The sequence below is a fragment of the Ascidiella aspersa genome, chromosome 8 (genome assembly GCF_963924565.1).
Source record: "Ascidiella aspersa chromosome 8, kaAscAspe10.2, whole genome shotgun sequence".
Classification (NCBI taxonomy): Eukaryota; Metazoa; Chordata; class Ascidiacea; order Phlebobranchia; family Ascidiidae; genus Ascidiella; species Ascidiella aspersa.
Genome location: NC_139454.1, coordinates 7,657,291 through 7,681,899, shown reverse-complemented (window position 1 = coordinate 7,681,899; position 24,609 = coordinate 7,657,291). Strand labels below are relative to the sequence as shown.

The 24,609-nt window shown below is 37.5% G+C and overlaps 1 protein-coding gene across 1 annotated transcript in view; it reads right to left on the bottom strand.

The window, feature by feature from the left end:
- Nucleotides 1-24,247, bottom strand: part of LOC146135611 (neuronal acetylcholine receptor subunit alpha-7-like) — a 29,144-nt gene extending 4,897 nt beyond the window's left edge. The window contains exons 1-10 of the mRNA XM_083395221.1: nucleotides 24,129-24,247; nucleotides 11,298-11,437; nucleotides 10,496-10,540; nucleotides 9,647-9,756; nucleotides 6,927-7,107; nucleotides 5,860-5,935; nucleotides 4,900-5,094; nucleotides 2,971-3,054; nucleotides 1,716-1,799; nucleotides 441-553 (exon numbers count right to left, since the gene is read on the bottom strand). Of these exons, the coding sequence (XP_083251347.1) occupies nucleotides 441-553; nucleotides 1,716-1,799; nucleotides 2,971-3,054; nucleotides 4,900-5,094; nucleotides 5,860-5,935; nucleotides 6,927-7,107; nucleotides 9,647-9,756; nucleotides 10,496-10,540; nucleotides 11,298-11,437; nucleotides 24,129-24,192 (1,092 nt within the window). The 5' untranslated portion in view covers nucleotides 24,193-24,247. The remainder of the gene's footprint in view (nucleotides 1-440; nucleotides 554-1,715; nucleotides 1,800-2,970; nucleotides 3,055-4,899; nucleotides 5,095-5,859; nucleotides 5,936-6,926; nucleotides 7,108-9,646; nucleotides 9,757-10,495; nucleotides 10,541-11,297; nucleotides 11,438-24,128) is intronic.
- Nucleotides 24,248-24,609: the final 362 nt, after the last annotated feature.

Sequence of the window (24,609 nt, the reverse complement as noted above, 5' to 3'; positions counted from 1 at the left end):
AATAAATTTATTTTTTAACTGGTTAAAGAGATGCACATTCTTTGAACATTTTCTAACATCTTAAACTATTCCAATGTATATCTTTTCGCTTATTATCTGTTCCGAGTGCCTTTTCGCGCACAGGTAGACCTGTTGTTGTTCTTTCAATGATATGGCTCGTAGAATATGTAAAAATTACCAATAGAATTATAGAATTACTGTATGAGAACCTACATGAGAATTACGGTTAACTAAACGTCATTAACAGGAATAACTCAGTTATGTGCAATAAAACGATTTACTTGGTTGCAAAGCACTTGTTATTAGAATAGACACGACCGAGTAAGATTTTCTGCAATTAACTTTGTTTCACAATATACGGATGCGGCGTTTCGCCGTAACAGTTAAGAATTAAGATAACCCCACTTCTTTAAACAAACGCCCCGCCAAGCGTCACTTACCGATGCAGGCATCTCGTTGGTGGTCGCCGACGTCGTGTGGTGAAAGTTAAGGGAAATCACCGTGCATATGACCGATGACGTCACCATGACTATGCTGCACGCGAAGTACTTGCCTGGACGCCAACGCAATTCGATTAATGGGCAGAAAAAAGAGATTTCATACACACTCCGTGTGTACAACGCATGCAGAAGACCGTCAAGACGACATTTTTTTTTTCAAATAAAATGGCAACACCATGCAACGCAACATGCAACATACGATACCCCCAATGGTAAATAAAACTTGGGTACACTATTCACGATCTGTAATGTAGCTTGATAATAAATTGCAAAGCCAAAAAGGTCGAGTAGATCAAAATAATCTTGGTTAACACGTTTCGATAAGAGCTTCTATCATCTTCAGTTAATGTGAATAAACTAAATAAAACTGTCTGTTAACAACGAGTTAGATTTTGGACAATTGTTAGTAAATCACAAAGCAGAAATGATATATTTTTTTATACAAACAAATATTTCTGGTTATATTTGAGGTTATTTTTAGACTTCAGTATACTTTCAATCTGGGTTTAAATAAGGCAATTGCAACTTGGCTGATTTTAAGGTTGCATCTAAAATATACAGTGCCTGGGTTGTTTTGAAATGCTTTGGTTCTAAGGTTAGTTTAAAACAACGCTCTTTATATTGATCAATAGGCAGTTTATTTTTTACAGTATAACGCTTGTTGGTAATATAGCGACATATAGTGTAAATGCTATTACTGGTGGATAGTAGGGAAAAGCAGTTATTTAAAACTAAATGACATTTAAGGTTTATTACTATCATCACCTCATATCACAAGAATGTCTAACGAACCAAAATATACCGAGATTCATCCTAGCTTTGTTAATTTTAGTTTATTTTAGTAAGAAAGTTTAATATATAGAAGGAACATTCACAGCAGTATACACAAATAAGTTAATATTGTGTAAACGTTCGAAGTAAATCGTCTAACGTTCGTGAATAATATATTCGAAACGTTTGCACAAATTGACCAGTTTCTGCAACGGCTTTGATAGTCCTTGAAAGCCAAACCTAGCATGTTGTTGCAACACTAAAAATACGACAAGTCTGCGATGTCAGTGTGTCAGTATTTCAAACACAAGCTTTCGAAGTACGGCGTCGCAACCGACTGTTCTGTTAAAACGTACCAAGGCATCTCGACCCGGCAAAAATCACTGATTAAAGCCAGATATCAGCTGCGGTTAGCAGAAAACCCCGTTACACTCGTTTGCTTACAGACGAGGGACTCCACAGTGGAATGGGGTATCACTTCAACAACGGGACCCATAAAGACAACGATCGCCAGCACGAGGGTTATACCTGTTCGGAGGAAAGACGATGTACACAGGTTACCAGTGCTTCTGTGTTGAAACTGTGACCGGTTTCAAGGGTTGTATGCTCGGAAGACAGTTGGGCGACTGACTACATGCCGGTACTCCAAAGGCCACGCCTTAAGTGCTACCTTCCAGCGTTGTAACCAAGTCATTTTGAAATGACTCTCGAGTCCTAGTCGGGTCATTTGTAAATTAAGTTTAGTCCTAGTCAGGTCATTTGCAAATTAAGTTTAGTCCTAGTCAGGTCATTTGCAAATTAAGTTTAGTCCTAGTCAGGTCATTTGCAAATTAAGTTTAGTCCTAGTTAGGTCATTTGCAAATTAAGTTTAGTCCTAGTCAGGTCATTTGCAAATTAAGTTTAGTTCAAGTCAGGTCATTTGTATCAAAATGGTAAGTCAAGTTCTAGTCCATAGCAAGACAATTCATTTGCATCAAAATAAAATGATAATTTACCAAACAGAAAGTTTTGATTCACAAATAACAGAAACGAAACACCTGTATAGAGAGCAAATAGTTTTACGAGCAGATACTGAAGTAAAACTAACCAAATTTTACCACTAATTGAATGAAAAGACCCAACTTTGTCAGGTCGTTTGTCCTAATGACTTAAGTCCAGGTCAAGTCTTTTGTCTGATAGACTTTAGTTACCCATTTTGCCTAAAAGACTAATAATTTTTTAAAAAGCAGTGACTTAAGAACAAAAATGACAAGAAGTTTGTAACAAATTGGTATGATATTTTTATGTTACATTTATGCTTACTCAATAACTTTGCTTTCATCGAAATGAATACCTGGATTTTTGACTGACAAACGGCGAGGTTTAAATGCTTGTTTCTTATTGTAACTGTTTCACTTGCCCAGAATACATATGGTTTTCAATGCAAACAGAAAAACAAAAACAAAATTTCAAAAGAACACAACACCACAGAAGCCACATTAAGTTAATTTGTTAATAAACACCAAGACTATGGAACATGCAGCATTCCCCGAAATTAAAGACAGCCATTTACCAGGACTAAAAGCCTCGGAAAGGTACAGGCCCGGATAAAAAAAAACGCTCACTACCGCCAGCGTAAACCTCATTTGTGCGGTTTTCGCCCAAATTTTTATCCGGCCCCGCCCATTCGTGAGCGAACAATCACAGCGGAGCACCCTACCGAGCAAAGGTATGACGTCAGTCGGAGGCAGGTTGTCGGCGACAAGTTGTAGGAAGACGACCAAGGCGAGAAGCACCGTGATGCCTGTGTATGGGGGCGAAATAGGTTAGCTCTACATAAGTATTTTTAAACTGGGTTGAAGGACTCAAATGCAGTGTAGAATATTTTGTAAGCTTATTCTAAATTGATTGTCTCATCTATCTCATTCAATGACAGCTTGGGAGGCAAATGGACAGAAGAGGATATTGTCTAAAATCGGGGCTTTTCTTTTGAAATGAATTGGGACATAAGATATGCTATACATAACATAAGTATACAGCTCTCCAAATTTGAAATAATGCAACACACAGTGATTTCGGCCAATATGTATTTCAGTACCATTTTCTAAAAGAATAAGGAAATTAAGATTTTGAACAAAGAATTAAGATTTACCACAACCTAAAACCCCGTCGCTAAGTTTAAATATGCATTTTACAGAACTATCATTGCTTATTGTCATTATGGATGAGAAGAGTTAAAACGCAGGCTTTATTTCTTGGCCAACAACCCAAAATCGGCGTTTTTGTCATTTGGATATACGTGCCAAAAACGGTGGATTTTTCAGACCTTCAGTATGAACGGAGTAGTTTTTTTTCGCACCCGATCGTGTTAAAGGGTTGTATTCGCAATAACAACAAATCACCATAATGTAGTCAGACATCATATTTCAGATTGCCATTTACTTTTTATGTCCTATAGTAAACGAAATTATTCACGTTTAAAAGCTTAAATCTCACGAATACGACAACAGGTTGAAAGGCACCAAGAAAAACGGTTGAAAATTAAAAAAAAATCTTTAGCGACACCATCCGGTACATATTTTTAGTCCCTTATTTTAAATGTAGCGCGCCAGCGACACATGCGGATAATTCGTGTCCGCCCGGTTTGAACTCGCTAAGGCGCTAAGTGGTCGAGGGCGAAAGCGTGTAGTTCGCTTGTACAAGCAACAAGATATGTATCAATAATGCAAGTCACACGTGGAGAGTATAGCACAGTATATCCAGGAAATCCGCGAGTCCGATCTGAATACACATGCACTAAAAAAAACATCATACAGTGTCGTTTATTTAATGATTTTATTGGTAAACGTTTTTTCGGTTATGTTATACCAGTGTTTTTTGGGATGCCATTTTATTGGCTGGGTCGCTGATGAGTGCAGTAGTCCACGTGGTTTAATTTATTGAGATCGATTTTGAGGGGTCTTTCTTCAAAATTGGACACAAACCTAGTAAAATTCTCTGACACGACTTATTATGGGAAAGATCCACCGCTACAGTGTAATAGTAATACCCAGTGCTGTGAACAAGTCATTTTGAAATGACTTAAGTCCAAGTCAAGTCATTCATTAATTAATTTAAGTCCGTTAAGTATGTTTTCGAATAAATAACAACTCAAGCCCCAGTCCAAGTCATCGGTTGCCCAAGACTAGTTCAAGTCAAGTCTTAATTAGAGCAAGTCAACTTCAAGTCAAGTCCTTTTGTCTTGAAAATAAAACTTTAAACTAATGAAATTGGTAAACTCGTCCGATTGTTAGCAATAACTCAAGTAAAAAATAATATAAATGCAACATATAGTAAGCAAATTGTTTTATATGCGCAAATTAAGATAAATAACTCAATTTTTGAAAAAATTCTGAATGAAAACGCTTAATTTTAACCCAGGTCAAAGTCGAGTCAAGTCATTTGTCCGAAAGACTTAAGTCAAGTAAAGTCATTTTAAAAAGGTGACTTAAGTGCACTTAAGTCAACTTACTCACTTAAGTCATTACAACACTTATAATACCAGAACCAACAGCATATGTTTCAAGCCGCATCGAGTTGTGTCAAAAATAAAGCTAACACCGCGATGCAACAAACCAAAAAGAAAAAGAAAACAAAAGAGGACTCTCACCCAGAGTGATCCGCTCCCCGGAGTCAGCCGGGAGGAGAAAGACCAGGATGGTAAGGGAGCAGACGAGGACGCAGGGAAGGATCAGGTTGAATCCGTAGAAGAGCGTTCTCCTCCTCATGTGAACCGTGAAGGTGACGTCGACGAACGGGTGATCGCAACATTCGTACGTCACCGCCGTCCGCTTGCCGCGCATCGCTGCACACGTGGCGCGAAAAAGGGGCTGTTTTACTGTTTTGACCGCATACCACATTAAATAGTGACAAACTGATGTGTAAAATATGAAGATATCTCCTAACCCTTACACGTATATCACGACAATGGATTCAAATGGCAGCAAACATTCTTTAGACTTGGTTGTTTTAGTCAAAGTTATTTATTAACAGGTTCTAGTCCGCAATAAGAAGTTTTAGTGCGGACTACTATTTATTAATGTGGACTGGAACTTCTTAATGACTGACTTTGACTAAGACAGGAAAGTCTAAAGAATATTTGCCACATTAAATAGGGCATAATTTTTGGCTCTAATAGGATATTTAGTAGTTTACTGGCCCAACATTTTATTTTTAGTTCACTTTTTCTCTGAAAACCTATATTACACGGTTATTTCGACGGAGAATTCAACGGAACTTCATTTAAAAGTTACACGTGACAATAAATAATTATTTAAATTACTTTTTAAGTGAGATCTGTCTTTAGGGTTTTGGATCACATTTGATATATTGTCTCGAGTAACTTTTGGTGCTTTGCGATGCAATTTTTTTATTTTTTGTCATGGCATGAATCACATTTAAATATTTTCCTGGCTTTTTGTTACACTTTTTGGCGTTTTCATTATACCGCACTGTTAGTACATTGTTATTTAACTGGTATAAGCATGGAACAGAAGAGAAAAAAAATACTAAAGAGCAACAAAAAAGTATTGCATATTGCATTTCAAATAGCAAACCACAAGATGCTTACAAAGGAGGTCCCATTCTCCACTTGGAGTGTAGCTGTCCAGGGCCGCTTCGGCGTTAGGCGCTACCACCAGATCAACCTAAAAGCACATAAGCACAATATGAGAAGTTAAGCATGTCTTTTAACATTCTAAACAAAAGGGCTTGTCTAAATCGCCGCTTACGCTTAAAGCTACGATTTTTACCTTGTCCCCGTGACTATCAAAACCGACAGAAAAGCACAGTTACCTAAATTTTGCACAAACGCTATACTATCGGAAACAAGCCTTCTACAGATTTCCCCAATTCTAAAACAGGTGAACAACGATATCCGGTAATCTAAATAGCTTTTAAACTTAAAATTAGGGATATCCAATAACATCGGATCGGTGCCAATGCCAGATGCCAAGTGGCATTATCGGTACTCATCCGATATTACGGTGGTATCGGCGCCGACAGGATACCAAATCAATGCAAGGATTTCATCCATGAATGCGGGGATTATACTTAATTTGAAAAGGCAATCTTTTTAACAACAAAAAGTAGGCTAGCAACTGGAGATAACAAGACTTCTTAACGTTAAAGCAACTTTTGGCCTAATCAGTAGGAAAAATTGACTTTTCATTTTTATCTATTTCGATTGTTCTATGCATAGCAATGACGTAATTTGGTATCGGATTGCGACAGCTTTTGTCCAAAATGTCAATTACAGGTATCGGATTAAAGTGTCAAGTATCAGACATATCTACTTAAAAAGGATCAATAAGAGGCGAACTAATTGCCATAGGGATAGCCGGTCCGGTATTCATGACCGGTGACCAAGATATATAGTTGCCTTTTAACTGGCAAAATATATCGGAATAGAAACAAGATATACACAAAAAAATTGTAAAAAAATTCGGTATCGGAAATAAAATGTAAAATATTTATATTCGGTATCGGAAATAAAATGTAAAAATATTCTAAAAAATATTCGGAAAATGTCAAGTTTCGGACATTTCCACTGAAAATGGGTCAATAAGTGGTCCTGTTTTTCCTGACCGGTTAAACTAGACAGGTGCCTGTGAACCTGCACTTAAAAATCACACTCACCAGTCCGCCGTGGTAGGTCCAGGTGCCGAACTTGATGTGGCATCGCTGCTCGTCGAAGGGAAAGTACTTTATGTCGACGTCACAGGTCGTCTTGAAGAGACCGGGAGGAAGCCATTCGACCAGCCCGTGGTGGTGGACGATTAGGTTGGTTTGCAGCATCTGATCAAACGTGTCCACAGCGCTGCGAAGCATCGTTTGTTTTTATGTTAAATCGTATGATTTTCTTGCATTGTAATTGCAGTATATTTGTAAATGGTCGCATTTGCCAATTTAACCAGTTTTGTACTTTGAAATGATGGAGCACGGTTGTGCGAAGGCTTGTCGAGAATTCAATACAATTTGTCTTAATACAGTGTCACCTGATTCCTCTAAGTGCAATATGTGCTCCTGAATCATAAACTAACCAGAAATGAATTAAAAACATGTTTTTCTTTTGGAGTGTTTTTTTCTTTTGGAGTGACACAGAACGATGGCATTTGGTATGGCAAAAAGGCTTAAAAATTATTTTTTTGTTTTTTTATTGTAATTGTGGTATATGATTCTGAATCATAAACTAATTAGAAATCAAATTTTTTCGTTGAGTGTTTTGGCAATGAAAGAGCATTGGGTATAATAAAATGTTTTAAAAACGGTATAGTCTTGGAATTGCTGTAGGCCAGACCAAATCAGAAAACACTTTTTACTGATGGTTAAACGACCTAGGTCAAATGTTGAATGATTTAGAAAGAATATGCAAGAAACGACAGGAATAACAGAGGTAGACGCAACAAAATAAACATGTTAAATGACTGACGTTTTTTCTGTGACATTTGCCTGAAAAAACAATTGATTTAGGTGACCATGAGTATTCTATGGGCTAACCTAAATCAGTCAATCTATCAGGGGTTAAAAAATCTCCGAGAATACTATTGATATATGAACATCGGAATTGTTTATCAGTACGCCTTTCAAAGCTCCCACAGTTGTACACACATTTGTGTAAATAGTTTAGCACACAATATGATTCACCGGAAAACCCGTTACAATGACAGCAAAGTAGCAAAAAAAATCCCAAGGCCAAAGTTTTCTACGCACATTATTATCGCCTATACTCACGCGTGTACTAAAGGGGGGTCGGCTGTGAATTATGCAGGCGGCTCGGGGCACGCCTTTTCACGGCAAAACGCCAATTAAACTTTCATGAACGCGTGTTAAGGGCGAAGAGTTTGGGCAACTTGGAGCGGAACGAACCCGCAAAGTTGGACAAAGTGGGCGGAAACGACTGACTCTTTCCCGAGCCTGCTATGCATAATAGATCGGTGGAAAGTAGGTGTGGGTAAGGGCTGATCCCAAGTCAACTTTGCCAGGACGAGTATTATAACCTAGGAATGACCCATAATATAGGACCGGAGCCGCTAAGTGTTATTATCGATGCCAAATTGATATAGGAATATTTTCCATAGTATTCCACTTTGACATGTGAATTTATCCATATAATTGTAGGTTAACAACGGGACGATTTAACGCTAAACCAAATCAATGACCTGGAAAAAAATGCTATTCAACTTTTAAATTTTATATATTTTGCTGGTTTTAGGGTGGTGATGCCGCCAATTGGTAGAACGAGTAAAATAACCTAGGAATGCCTGATAATATTGGATCGGAGCCGATACACGATACCGATGCTACAGTTGTATCGGTGCCGCTCCGATACTAAATTAATATAGGAATTTCAGTCGTCGTTTTTGATCTAAACGTAGCGATTCTACTTTTAATGGTGATTTTATCAATAAAATAACAGGTTACCAACTATAGACGACCTAACGCTAAACCAACTTTGGGCCCAATAACCAGAGAAAAAAGACTACTGACCGTTTAAATTTTATCTATTTCGCTTCTTTCAGGGTGTTCATGCCGTCATATGGTATCGGATCTCGGTACTTTGTGCAGAAAAATTCGGGCATCTGTATCGGAAAAAATGCCAAGCGTCGGAGATCCCTAAAAGAAACGCAAGGCATATTCTCCCCTTCTAGTTTCCGGTCCCTTGGACGGCTGCCAAACCTAAGTGGCCGTTTAGCTTGTGCAAATTGTTCCCATTAAACCAGCCTTCCCAAAGGTCGATTAGATGCCAGTATATTATTAACCGCCGCGCGGCAATTCAGCTGACAATTTGCGGCCGAAATGAACGAAATAAGCGAAATTATCGAAATGCGGAATCGTACTTAAGGCGGACGCCGGCTATGACAAGACCCCAATTATTCGCGCCAAGGGATCAAAAATTATTATTCGCGAAAATGATCAAAATTAATATCCGCGGAAATAAAACTAATATAAGTTTGCACAATGTTGACGACAATGTACATATTGACACCTTATCTTATCACAAACTCTATTATATTTTTATGTACAGCAATTTAAACCCTTGTTATTCCCTATTGGGGGAAATTATATATTATACGAATTAGTTTTTTAATTTAAGTAATATTAAAAAAGATAATGCCCAGGAAGAAGCCGAATGAAGGGCTCCTATCGCTGTTTACACTGAACGCGTATATAGAAGACTTTTTCAAGGCCCAGTATAATTTTGAGACTAACATAGGATGTACGAGGCACATTTTTTTATTTTAATGCGCGCCTTGAAGTTTATTTACTGCTTTGTGTCACTCATGAAATTTAGGTTTTTAGCTTACGGCCACGTTCACTGTTCTTCATTTAAAAATACGACATTTTCCCCTTCATACCTGTTATAGATCAGGATATCCGGTTTCCACAGCTTTTGGGCTGGAATCCGAATGTTCTTGATTCCGCCGTAGTCTGCTGGTACCCAGTGCATATACGTGTCATTCCAACCCTTAAAAAATTAATCGAGGTTTAATCTTGCCGCTAGATGGAATTGGAGAGCGATTTACAACACACGTAAGTAAGTTTTCATTCAGATCACCAACATCTACTGGACCTCGATAGAAGTTGGGTACACTATGCACATGTGTAATATAGCTTGACGTCATGATACAAGTAACTTTATGAAATTTTTTTGGTCGAACTCTTGCGCGAATACACAACCTAATTTTGTCAACATACACCAAATAAAGAGTGTTTCAATTTACCAAACATCAAATTTTATGGAGAGTGGCGCTTTGAGCACACGAGCAAAATTCGCAAGTTACTCGATATTAATGCATTTACCAAGATGATTTGAAATAATAAATTGTGCAAGGCATAAAACAATCAACGTCACGTAACGTCAATATTTTTTGTGTTAAATTAAGTAAAAATGGCAGTTCTGCTTAAAATATTCTAACAAAACAACGAAAACGTTCTACAAAGACGTAGAGCTTCGGGCGAGCGAAAGTTTTTTTGCATTTATGTAGGACAATCAGTCAAAAAAATAGTTTTAGACCGTGCAACACGCGTTTAATGCGCCCATGATGTCGACTATACGTTATGGTAATAGTTTCCAGTTAATCGGCTATCTGTATAGCAAGGATTTCGCTCAGCTATTCCAAGGGTTTACATATAGGCTTCAAGAGCAGAAGTTTCTAATTATTTTCTTGTAAAGCAAATAGTTGCGAAAGCACAACTGCACTTACCCATCCCATGTACATGCTGGTGGTCAGAAGCTGGTTCTTTTCATCCTGTAAGTTAAAACTAGACGTGAACACATGTTTCTTGCAGCTATACTATTTTTAACTTTACGGGGGGACATAGAAATCTGATAGTAACCTAAATTCAGAACAACAACAACCACTAGGTACACCTGGATTGGCAGTTTAACATGGATTAGCAATTTTGAAAGTTACTCAAACAAGCGGGGCGTTTTGGAAGAAGACTGTTAGGCCGGTATGCTTTATGTTAAGTTACGTCACATATTTTTGTAGACCTCCGCTTTGTAACGTCGTTGTGCTAATACAATTTTTGTAGGGGTGAACCAACCAAAAGGGGTGAATAAGGGTGAACCGTCAAAAATGGATGATAGTCCATTGTTTTTCTAAACTTTGCGACTGTGTTTAGTGCTTTTGTAGCTTTATATCTCTGGACTCGAGAAATTGTAGATTTGCAATGGTAAAACTTAGCTTGAGTTGTTCAAGCTAACAAAAATCGAAACAACCTACTGTAAGTCATTTTGTGCTGTGATTTACAGACGAGATAGTTTTATCATATCATGAGACAAGGGTGAATGAAATCTGGAGAGAGATGCTATGGGGTGAACAAAACTAAAAAAGTTTAAGAAGCCCTGCTATACTCTACCGTTTTTCCGGCGCTCATTGGCTTATTATGACAATAATAGACAAAAAACACACAATCGGATCAAAATTGCATTAAGATGTGCCTATTCAACACTATGGATTCGGTTCAAGGTTGGATTAAATCAAGTTTTAGGTAAACGCTCACCAAGTCTACGATCTGCTGCAGAGTCAGTGAGAAAGTCACGTTGACCACTTCTTTGTAGCTTGAGGCGGGTCGCACCATCGGCTCGTAGTTGGTGAGCAGCTTGTTGATCAGGTCCTTTTCTGCCTGGCTCGCACCGCAACCTGTAAGACCAAACAATTTCCAGTCAGTATATTCCCGCTTATTGTTAATTGAGTTATGGCGGTTCAATCTAAATTTAGGGTTAGGATGCAATTTCCATGTTGCGCTGCACCCAAAATTCCAAAACGATTTCAATCGGTATATATGCTCGCTTAATATTTGTATTTTCTATTTAGTTTATGGTTTAGTTGCAATTGCAATGTTGCTCTGTACACTGTAATACCAAACGATTCCAATTTTAACTTGTTGTCTATAGTTGATTTAGTAGGGCTGCCTCAACCATTAAGCAAAATAAGCACGTTAAAGCAAACAGGGAAAGGAGGCACCAAAATGACTTAAATTATTCTACCCTAATATTTTTTTGCTTAAATTATTTCTACCCTAATATTAACAAAATAAGCCACAATTCATAGTATAAACAAATGATTTTGAAAAATTTTATTTTTTTTTGTTATATAGTTCAGTTTTAGTACACCGAAAAGCCATTGCAGACTCACCCAGTCTGTCGATCAATGATGCAAGCAGAGCAGACTAGAAAAACAACTAGCCTGGAGTGAGGTTCGAACTCACGACCTCCCGTCAAGCCGGGACCGTCGCTTTACCAACTGAGCTATGCAGGCTCAGAAGGGAACGAGTCGTATATGTGTGTACATATGTTTCATTGTATAGTTCAGTTTTATTATTATTTTGCATTTACTCATTTAATATTTCTGAATTAGAGTTATGGTGGGTGTACCACAATCGTAAAGGCTGGTTCACACTAGACGCGTCTAGCGTTAACGTCAAACGTTTTTAAAAAACGCTTTCGGTTGCGGAAAAGTTGAAATATTTCAACTTTGACGCTTTTGGTTAGAAGCGAGGAAATTTGCCGTTAACGCTGGCTACGCGTTATGTGTGAACTGGACGACGTTAGACGCCAGACGCTAACGCTAGACGTTAACGCGTCTAGTGTGAACCAGCCTTAAGAGTTCATAGGGAACCTATTAGGGTTATTCCGTCCCTAGGGATTAGGTTAACTTGGGGACTGTCTTGTGTTTAGTTTGGGAGAGCCTTTGTTGGGTTGTGACCTGAAAGACTAACATTCACGTTCCCTTGTTTTCTTGCCTGACTGCCAGGAAAGGGTAACGCATTGGGGCGAGTTAAGGTTTTTCACAAAACGTTTCTAAATTGAAATTGTTTTAGTTGAGTTAGGGGTACAAGTGTTTTAATGACGTAATACTTGACGAGTTATTTATTGAAAAAAAGACAATATTTTTTCAAATGACTAGCCTGGAACTTAAGTCATTTCGAAAGGTCTGTGGGTGAATTTGTGAGTGGGAAAATGCCCGGGAAAAGAACAATGTCCAAAACACACAGAGGATGTTGGTTTTCGGCAATTTTACGAAACGATCTTAATGCGACAATTTTGAGAAAACTCGGGATACGCGAGCGTACAACGGTATACTCACGCCCCGGCATAGGACTTAAAGCAAGGGGCTCTTGGAGGTAGCCAGACGATCGCGCGCTTGTTTATTCGCGCCCGGCGTGTCTAATTGCGCGCATTCGCCGCCAAACAAAAGCAGCTTCGGCGCGACTCGAAAACAACAGAGACTCGGAAAAATCGCGCGCCGTCAGCGCTCCGCTTTGAAAAGGCGCCGACGGAGAAGAAAATAACCAAAGGACTGCGGCTAAACAAACAAGCTGACAAACAAACAAGCGCTTCCTCCGACATCGTATGTCGGGAAATTTCACACGAGTTGGGAGCTTGGAGTCCGTGCAGATGTTCAGAACAAGTTTGTTTTAGCTCGCGTTTCAATGGTAGGCGGAGCCGACGCTCAAAAAACGAGCCGGTTTCACTCGGGCAAAGCGAACGCGTGGTCGCGGCAACGTATAGGATGACGTCACACGTGTCGTGACCTCTATACGAGTCCTTAGGGGCGCGCGGACGCGTCAGAGGTGAATTGGCCGGGTCAAAGGGCGTCCGGACACCTGAAGGTCGCTATAGGAGATGGCGACCTCGAGTTCGACCGGAAAATGAAACGTCCCAGCAGACCACAGGCGCCTAACTTTCGAAACGATCGATTGAAAACTTGTGCTGAAGATGTTTCATCGAAAAGCGCTTCTGTGGATTTTGAGTTTAATTGTCAAAAAAAAAACTTTTTTGCTGTTCAAAACAGCTCGTGCTTGCTTCTTGTTCGGCTGACTTTTGGTACGGAAAAAAACTCAATTATGCTTTCACACTTGCAGTCACTTTTTATGGGACAAAAAATAGTTTGAGCAGAGGTTTTAAACCTTTTGCCTTGCTGCACCCCTTTCAAATTACCAACCAAGTCTCGCGCCCCTTTTGCTTACATAACAAAAAAATCGTAATTTTTATATTTTTTTTAAGATTTAAATAACTCATAAAATAGTAACACAATACCAAAATAAGAGTTAGTTTTAACATTTAATTACGCAAAGAAGTAGATTACAGCAATGTAATTTCTGTGTCTGATTTAGCATCCCCGCACCCCCTAGGAACAGTTCGCACCCCTGGTTAAGAAACCCTGGTTTAAAGCCAGTTGCAGTGGCAAATGACTGGTCAAAAAATTGCAAACATGGTGTTTTTCACTTTGCCCCCTACCCTGACAACTTTATTAAAACGACATTTTTTACGCGCGGTGTCACTTTATTAGTGGAAATCAAAAACAATAGAGAATCGGTGAAGATTTTTAATTGAGGTCCTTGCTTCCCACAAGATTCAGTGTGCCTTATGCCACAACACCGAACTCCCAGCCTAACTTTTTTAAGTATTAGTACCCGACAACGCAAACCACTATCGATTGCATGTAATTCCACCTGTCAGTTGTGGGCAACGCGGATTTGAATGTCGCGGGGATTAAATCAATTCTCGGTCAGAATCAAACGAAGTGCGGTGTTCTATTAACTGCAATCAATTACCGCTGTCTTGCCAATTGAATGTAAACTGAACTTAAAAGTGAACTCGTATGCAGATACTCGTGTGGGAAAAAAAGGCTAAAAAGAATCTTTGTGTAAAAGTGCCTTGATTAGTAAAATTACTGTACATCGGGTATTACGACATAAAATAACCATACTATAGAATATCTAGGCCCAGATAAGTATAAATTATAGTTGCAATACTCATTAAAACAACTTTTTTTCGCTTAGGTTATGTTACATCGCCCAATATAGTATACACTTTAATTATTCGTAAAAACTATAAAACTATAAGTGAAACAATTTCTCATTAACGAACGGAAAGAAGTTAACGACAGTTTTGTTAACTCGCAAACTTACACGCTCGTGTCGATATTGAAATTTCGAACGTCTAAAGCAGTGGTTCTCAATCTATACTAATGGCACACGTATCAATAGCGGTACACGAAGGCTTTTTAGGTGGTAATCCAGCAGCAGGTTTTACTGTTTGTGAAGTTTGGGAATTAACGAAATAATGATTTTTTTTAATGAACATCAGTAAAAGAAAGCAAAATGGTCTGATTTCAAACCAAGTGATACACAGTAACAGTTAAAGCCACTATAGCGGTATGCGGCCTGAAAAGTTTGCGAACCACTGGTCTAAAGTATTCCAAAACACTGTAATTTAGAGAAAGTTTGACATACAATTTCAGAGAACTGTGGCTACACATGTGTACAAAAAAGAGAAGTTTAAATTAACAAATGGATTTAAAGTTACCACATGAAACAAGACTTTTCAATTTATTTTAAACATTTTCAATATACTCATCACGCTCGTTTAACCACAAGCCAAATGAAATCAATAAAACTGCATGAATGGTGGGTGACAGAACAGGCTTAGGTTTAGGCGATCTCACATGGGACCGCAACCCATAGACTGGAGACCACTGCATTATAAGCCATAACAATATCGGCATCAACCGATAAAAAACAAAAACAAAACAGCGTCTGTTGCATGCAGGGTTTAGGGTGCAATTTTGCCTGCATGGGAAAAGCCTCAAAGCAACAAGTTGGAAGAAAGGGCCAACAACGTAAATACACGCCATTTGATCTCGGCGATAAAGCGAAAAAATCGCTGTGAAGACAACACCGGATTAAATGCGACGATGCGCGTAATCGACTATCGTCTATCTATCAATCTACTAAACTTAGGCCCACAAGGACCAATGCCCTCGGGTACCGAGCACCTTCGTGGCACAAGAACTCTTGGGTTTTGCGTTTTTCGCCTATAGTTGCGCTGTAAACTATAAGGCTTAAGCTGTACAAACAAGATATCTCACCATATGGTCTCCGGCAATTTTTTGTGATTTAATTTCCTACGTATCCACCTTGCTATTGCACTGTGCCCGCCAAAAGCATATTTAATCTATATTCGCTATAGCACAGCCACTGCGGTTCTCAAGTTTTTAAAAGTGCTTTATAAAACAAAAACAAAAGACTTTTAAAAAATCTTTTGTGTTTTTATTGAGTCACCGCCCTGATTATAAAATTAATACTGAAAGAAAAAAAAACACGACGTATAAAACAGATATTTGTATATGTATTCCAAAAAACACAAAAAACTATAGCCAAGTATCATGCAATGGGTTCCATTGCTACTTTAAAGTTGATTGCATTTTAGGTCAAGTTTTCAAGACAACGAACTTTTCTTTGTTTTCAGAAAATAATCTTAAAAAATTTGTCGGTGACCGAGTATAGACGACGAGAAGTTTACTTAGCAAGCAGGCGCGGATCTAGGATATTTTGTTGGGGGGTCAAAATTTTTTTTAGAAATAACGTCACTAGTTTACGTCACAACGTAACGTCATAAAGTTACATATAAAAGTGACGTCATAAAAGTAGCCTTGAGAATATTACACAGCACTTTAATTTTGTTAAATTTCTAGGTTTGAGAAGTTTTACTTTCAACGCAAATCCTACTTAACAAATATTTTGTCGATTTGCACCGTTTTGATAGTAAATAGCAAAGTTAATTTAATTGCATATAGGATGTAACGCTTTAGTTTGCAGGATATATTCGTTTCGGTTCTGTAATGATCATCGGAAGATATTTGAGCAACACAAAATATACAAATTTATCGTTTAAACATAAAGTACGCGACGATTGATCAGGGGTGGCCAGGCCGCGGCTCTTGTGTTTAAGTTGCATTTTTTTAGGATATATAATGTCGATTTCGTATGCTTCAATTAACGATTATTTGAAAACTCAACTAAGATTCTATACCACTTTGTGCAGAATAAAGTCAAGATTTTAGAAGCTTTACCAGCTTTATGGCATCGATTCAACATATTCACTGTAAAAATAACAATTTGCGTTTAGGCACCACACTTAATGTTGGTATAGTGTGCATCATGTACAATAACTCTGACAAAGCAAAGGTATATGTGGATAAGCGACGAATAGTCGAGTACTCTCTATTTTTCCCATGTTTAAGGTGCGGTTCTGGACAATGCGGTTTACATGTACTAATAAGACTGGAGTACATGGCCTTTCCTGCGTTAGAATTATGACTTAAATAAGAAAATATCAACAATTAATATTATTTATCGTAGTTTGGTCGTAACATGCTGCTCGTTTTTTTATTGTTGTTTTACCCAAGACTCGTTTTACGGCAGAATTGGTTTTCTACTTCAACATTTGGTTTCTCAGTTTAAAAAAAAACATCTAAAAATTTCCTTACTGCATGGATAATAACCGAAAGTAAACCAAACAAAACTATATTTGGAATTTGGAATATCAATTTACAGCATCCAGTTACGATTAAAAATATTACTTTCAAAGTTAAAATATTTCCAAATCAAAAACACGAAAATGAAAAAAAAGTTTCAAGTTGTGTTTTTAGAACTTTATTATATACCTTTAAACTTTGTGTTTTGCCATCTAATTTAGAATTTTCAACTTATCTATAATTACGAAAAAAAATACATCTTGAAATGTAACCAGGTGTAAATTACGAAAAACCCTTCCCAGATTCAGTTTGCATCAGGTGGCTTATACAATGTATAAAAAGTGAAGATCATGGGCTCGTTTTGCCGAAGGACGATCTCTTTATTGAAACAGTTCCGTCTTAAACCGCGACCGATGTACACGAAAAGCGATAATATCAGATTCGTGTGCAGCCGCGAAGCTATGGAATTTTATCTGCCACGGGAAAACAACGACAGACCTCGTTGTCTTATCGCAACCCGTAAGGGTCCAATTGATAAAGTCCTTATTGTCCGTTTACGCCGAGATGACTTGGCGGGTCGCTACGCTTTGCCGATTTCGCTGGGGCCAAAGAAGCAATTAAATCAAAACGCGACTTGGAAAATTGTAACTCCGAATTCGGACCAATCTTGATAATAATTGGATTGGCATCGACGCGAATGTTTTATGAGGCAAAACGCTATTACTGCAAAAATGCGCTTTGACATATTCATAAAGAAATCGGAAAATACGCCGCAGACCTAAATACACCTAACGTCACAATAAACCAGGGGTTCTTAAACTTTTTTAACAGAATTTATTTTTTTTGCTGGCACGAAATTTTTAGAGATGACGTCATAAATATACAATCACAATACAAATCGACTACAGAAACCCGCTGATTTTGATCCAAAAATTTGAAAGTGAAATGGAGTCTAAATATACAGTCAGTGAAAAACCGTTTTATTTTTAATTAAACTCATTTCTTTGAAAAATTGATTACTTCTCAAATATACACTAACATTTCAATTAGGTCTTCATGCACCCCCTAAAACTTGTTCACGGACCCCCATGGTGTCCATAGGCCTCAGTTTAAGAACCCCTGCAATAAACGAATTACGTTTATAAGCCGAAGACCGACACGAAAAGGCTTAGCGCTATATCATTTCGATCTATATAGGATCGTTTTGATAGCATCGGTTCAGATTAGGCGATTCCAAGAAAATGTAGTGTGGTTTGTTTGGAGCACGTTTAATCGACATCTAATACACCTGTAACGCTTACGCCGTGTCACCCTGGCCCAATACAACTGTTCAAAACAAGTGGTATAATTTTTGTTAGGCTGTACAACAAAACCTTAGTCCGATGTTTCATCTAGGCATATTACAAATCTTGCCGTAAAGCAATCTGAAAAAAAATCTCGCTATAAAGGCTATTATTTTTCAGCAACATTTTGTATTACGGTTGTTTGCGTTTTGTTTAAAACTCAATTAATTTAGATTTGAAAAATGAGCTTTTATATTAAATATTGGACAGCGCCTGGCTATGGTCAGGGCAACTTTTGGCCCATCGCATGTGTCATTTGCGTTTGGCTGTCGATTTATTGTTTTAGATTCTTTAGGAAGACAGCCATCCCTTTTAAGAAACCGACGAATATTGGACTAAAACTCTAGTTCGCAAGATTTCCGATTAGGACAAGATTAAAGACAGAAAACCGGTAAAATGACAAGCTGTTTGAAAAAAAAAACGATATGCAGTTCAACTAGCAATACACAACTTTTGAACCTTTCAACTAGGAGTTAGCTATGTTGTAATAGGAGTTAGCCATGTTGTAATGACTTTAGTCAATGGCTCGACGTTAGTGCACTGTTATTTTACAAATCATTTGGCTGGGACTTTTAATTCATTTCAAAATGACCTGTTTACAACATTGGTAGTTCGACAGGTTTCATGCCGTGATTTGCGTAAACTCGCTTCATTTCGGGTAAAAATAAAACCACGAAGTCGTGGCCCGGTGACCTGCGCATAGCTTTCTATGCAACGATCGATCAAACGTCATCAGACGCGCGTTCTCACCTACCAAGTATCTGCTCAAAGTGCTCCGTCAAAAGTGCCATAACAAGCTGTCGCCCAGATAAAAGCAAATGAAACAACGGCAACCCCGCTATCGCTTTAAACCGGTTTTAATTCTGCATAGGGGTCACTTACCACACGCAAGCACACAAATATGAAAGGATTTGAAGCGACCCTATACAGGGTTTCCACATATAATAAAAACTACATTTAAAAAAAATACATAGACTTTAAAGATAACTCTGTGGCGGGCATAGTTTCGCGTATAGGTTTTCAAAGACTTAAAATTGGATCACTCAACGTCTTTTCAATAAAATCTAAACCCGAAAACGGTATAAATTCCTTGGTCAACACTATAGCAAATGTTTAACATTCTGTTTTACTATGGCACTTTTAATTAAAACATATCTTAAGCTGCACATAAAAGTACTGCAGGAAAAACTAAGGTGTTGCAAAGACCCTGTTCTGCACGTATACCGCTCATGTTTTACGCGCTTCTTTAATTGCTACTAAAATGCGGAAACATTTCAGTCTAAAAATTGCGTCCGCAAATTCCCGCGTAAAGTTTCTAGCAAGAAACCTGAGCGACTCTTAAAATTTTTTTTAATTTTGGAGATTTTAAAACTTGAGGATAAATCAAATGCTATAATAAAGTCTGAATATAAATAAAACGTTTTAGATAAATTGTGTACAGAATGTATTAAAATATATTTTACCATTTTAAACTTCTTCCAAAAATTAGGTTGAAACAAACAATAGTAACTGTTGTTAAATGCATTTAGGTGTGAATTATAAAATAATCACGCAAGACTGATTGATAGAGAATTGCCCAAGAGCCCAGTTAAATAATAATGTACGCTAATGGTAATGTAGTATACATGTACATTTGGCAAACCAATCATGATTTGAAACTAGAAAAAAAGTATGTATGTTTGACAGTGCTAGCCTTTATTTGAACTTTGGAACCGACACAGGTAAAACAAAGTTAATTAGTTGTATACGTACATCGATATGAGACCAAAATTTCCAATTTTCCGCATCGTAAAAAATGACGTTAGACGGCTATACAAAAACAGCTATCGACCTTGTCCGTACAATAACTTTCCAATTGCGCAAAAGATAATTGCAAGCTAATGCAACTGGTCAGGGTCATGCGGCATCTAACACCACCAGAACGATTTCACGCCTCTGATTAGCAAGTTTTTACGGTTGACTTTTTAGTTGTAGCCGTAACACTAATAAACAACTTGAAATATTGCTTTCTGGTAAAAAAAATATACGTAGCAGTCTGCAAAGACTATATAAGCAAAACTGCCGTATTTAATTAGAAATCATAGACATTTTTGATCGTCCGAAAAACTTTTAATTAATTACACGTAAAACAAAATTCATTATACGTATGGCGTTTGTCGTACGTTGTAAAACTATTGAAACAAGTCTTCACAAGGGTTTCACTCCACCAAGCGCAGTCTTTCAAGCTTGAAACCCATATATATTTCAAGTTTTAGGATCACCCTATGTGATTGTAGCGCTAGAACAATCGTTCTCAAAATGGGCTATCACGGGTACCCCTATAGGTAAATAAATGACGGGGTACAAGTTCGTTTTGGTGCAATGTGTCGAAGATTCCGTAAAAGTGATTCAAAAACACATTGCTGACGTTTGTTTAGCTTAAAAGCCTAAAGCTATACTGCAAAACAAAAGAGAAAAAACGCCGAGGAAAAGTCGATTTTACAATGCCAACTGAAAATAAAATTTAGAAAAAATCAAATTCGTAGCACAAAGACTGTTGTGCTATCAAGGGGTTTCAAAAACGCCCTGCTCCTATAGATAATGTGTTTTGTCTCACTTTCTTCACAAAGGGCGTATGTATAGCGTTCAAAGGAATGCAATACCAGAAAAAGTGGCATAATTTAGCTTTCTAGCTAAATCTCAAGTTGCCTGTGCTTCTTAAATAAATTAACATAAATCTATGAGATGTATTGACCGATTTCCAATTTCAAATCCAAAACAAATGAAATTAAACTTAAAATTGCCAAATTAAATGGGACCCTTAAAAACACCTCTTGTTCAGAGAAAAAAAGTTTTTATATTTGTTGAAAGCCTAAATAGTTCTCTAAAAGGGGTGAGGTTGAAGATTTTGTTAATCAACTTTGAGTATGACATGTATCCAGCCAATTGAAAATTTAAATAGATTTTTTACAATTTTTGATCTGTAAAAAGCGAAGCAATCTTTTGATCTCAAAATTAACGAAAAATTACACTTTCGTTCTTTTATCTACTAAAAAACATTTCTAAGTTCATAGGCAAAGCTTTTTTGCGTGTGAAACAACTTTAAATAATCCCGAACAGTAGATGAAACATTTCATGTTAACACTCCGTTTTTATTTCCTTGTCAAAAGCGAACCGCCCCCAAAAAAATCGACTGGAGAAAAATTATATAAAAAAATTCGGACAAAAACAACATGTGCCCATTTATTGTAGGATAATTAGTTGTGAAAATGAACGGCCTTTCTGTTGACCTTTTCTCACACATGGACATAAGCCGTCAGCAAATAGACCAGCTTTATGCCGACCTCGACACTTTCTAATCGGCTCACCCAGCGGATAATGCAGGAACGCTATGGGCGACGCAGTTTATTTGCGCAGGCAAATCACTTACGCGCTCGCGAGTTTTGGAGAAAAATAATGAAAAAAAGAAATCCCCGCCCTAGATTGACTTGAACACTATTTGGGAAACCGGATTTGAGAAATTGCATTAAAATTAGTAGAATCAAACACTGACCTCCTCTCAATTATAAAAAAGAAACGCTTCCTATTTTATAAGCACGCCTTTCGGAAAGTACATGTGGAACGCTCTATAAACGAGATTCTCAACCCATCGTTTCGGGTAAATAAAATGTATAACCTGTTTGAACATACACTTTTACAACTTTTTTATACGATATAAAAAACCTTTTCTCCAGCCCCAGCCTATCAAAGGCATTGCTGGTGTTATCATACACCTACATCACATTAGAATTGAATTGCGGTAGTTCAATTTGTTAATTGGTTTGCCACAGCACATATGTTTGGTATTATAAATCAACGTTTTCTTATGCACAGAATTCCGAAGTGAGTCCTATCAGGTATTACAAAAAACCTGAGAAATTTACATGTAACTCATCCCTTCACATACAATCCTATTCTTACTGGCACTTGCAAGATGAAATTCATCCGGGTTTCTCAACAAAAGCTGAATAGATTTATGGGTAAACCCCTACATTGCTAAGTCCTGAATTATTAAGACTCCTCACGTTAAAAAAAATGGGGCCCGTGAAGCAGAAACAGTGTAACATTTTTAGAGTTGACGTCATTAAGCAAGTTAGAAAACCTGGTCTTTTCAGTCATAAATGTGAAACTAAAATGAAGTCAAAATACATCCAGGAGAAAACACCATCATTTTTTCAATTAAACTGTTCTCTGTAAAATTATAATTCCATTTTCGAAATTATATAGACACATATTATATTGAGGTCATGTACTCCCTTAAACTAGTCTGGGGTACACTGACCCCAGTTTAAAACTACTGCTCTACACTAATGCAGGGCCTTTCTAGCAATACCTCCCTGGAGTACATTGGGAGGGAGTAATAATAAAATTAGTTTTAAAACAAATTATGCGCGGGACAATGTAAGAAAATATAAACAATACCACGCAAGTCGAACCCTTAATCTTGGTAATAGCAGGACTATATAAACTGGGATACGTAGGTTAAGTTGGTATCGCTAGTCGCAGACTAACCACGAAGCCCACTGCATGTTATGCGTATAGGTTTAAACACAACTTTAAACGGGATTCCAGCGCTAAATCATGCGATCTAAGTTTTAAACCATCACCATGTTGTAGCATAGGAAAGAACATATTTAATAATTTTGGTACTAACAAAATCCGATATCAGTAACTTGTTAATGTCTAGAAACAAGTCGTTGGTATTTACAGCATGGCGGTTTAGATTAAGCGCTTCACTAATTAGCCTTAAATGTTTTACGCTTGCGTCACATATACGTTAAAAATGATATCGTTGAATTACTGCTGACAAAATCGCTACAGTGCCATTAAATGAACTTGCTCGCGTACACCTGGAAATTCGCCTATACCCCAGTTTGAGAACCCATGCTGTATACCAGTGTTTCTTATTCAGGTGAATGGTTCACCCCAAAGTGAATAATTTTTTTTGCAGAGGTGAACCAACCAAACGGGATGAATAAGGGTGAACCATCAGAAATGAATGATAGCTTGCGACACAACCTAAGTAATTTGTGCTGTTATATATAGACGAGATAGTTTTATCATATCATGAGACAAGGGTGAGTGAAATCTAGACATAGATGCTAGGGGTGCACAAAACGAAAAAAGTCTAAGAAGCACTGCTGTACACTATCCCTCGAACATTGTAAATTAAATATCTGCCACTTGCCGTTATCTTTCGATCTTGCCGAATGACCGCAACCAAGCCGTGAAAGCGCCTTAAACTCATCACCAGACCAAGTTTGGAAATTGGAAAGGATAAGACACAGAACTCGAATTAATGGCCAGGTTATAAATAGGCATATTTTGCCATTCCTTCCTGTCAGGACGTTTGCTGCGGAAACTCACGAGTTTGTTAAGAAACCATAGATAGCATCTCTAATTGGGTGTTAATAATGCTCTGACGTCATGCATTTTAGAAGCTTTTATATCGTTTTTACTTAGGTCTGTAAGAATGGGAGTTTCTCCTTTTTTGGCGAGCAAAAACAATTCGGAACAAATTTGAAGGTTATAACAAACTACATCTGAAATAAAAAGGTACTGTCTTGGTTATTTCTGATACTTTCATCCATTATTCATCTCTTAAAAGCTTGACTTGTGTTAACAGTGTGACCACTGTTGACTTTTTTAGTTATAATGTGGAAATTTTCGGTTATTGCTATACAAATGATTGACATTGCTTTACTTACTTGAAAACATCAGAGCGAGCGAGACAAAAACCATCAAGAAAAGTTGACCGCGCATTCTTTCCATCTTTTGTTCATCAGAAACCAACGATCAACTGAAATACCGTTACTCAACAAGTCCTGAAACAAAATCAGTTTATGTGAAGATAACATATCGGCATGTAAATAAAAGATGCGTAATAATTTATTGCATCGGTTCACGCTGTATAGTTGCAATATAGCCCACACTTGAACGTTACGATGTTTTTTTGCAAAACGTTTGGGCAATGTACGTATTAACCATTCATCAAAAACGAATTTAAACAAACTAGATTGCTGAGTTTTACGAAAAGTCCATCAACACGAAGGTAAGGAAGCGTGTAGTTTAATGACAATACATTGGTTTTAATGACAAGTTTTTAAAAATCGATCTAAAATAAGTGCTTTTGTAAATGTATTTTAAATAACCACTTTGATTTGGCAACAAAATGTCGAAAAATGTAGC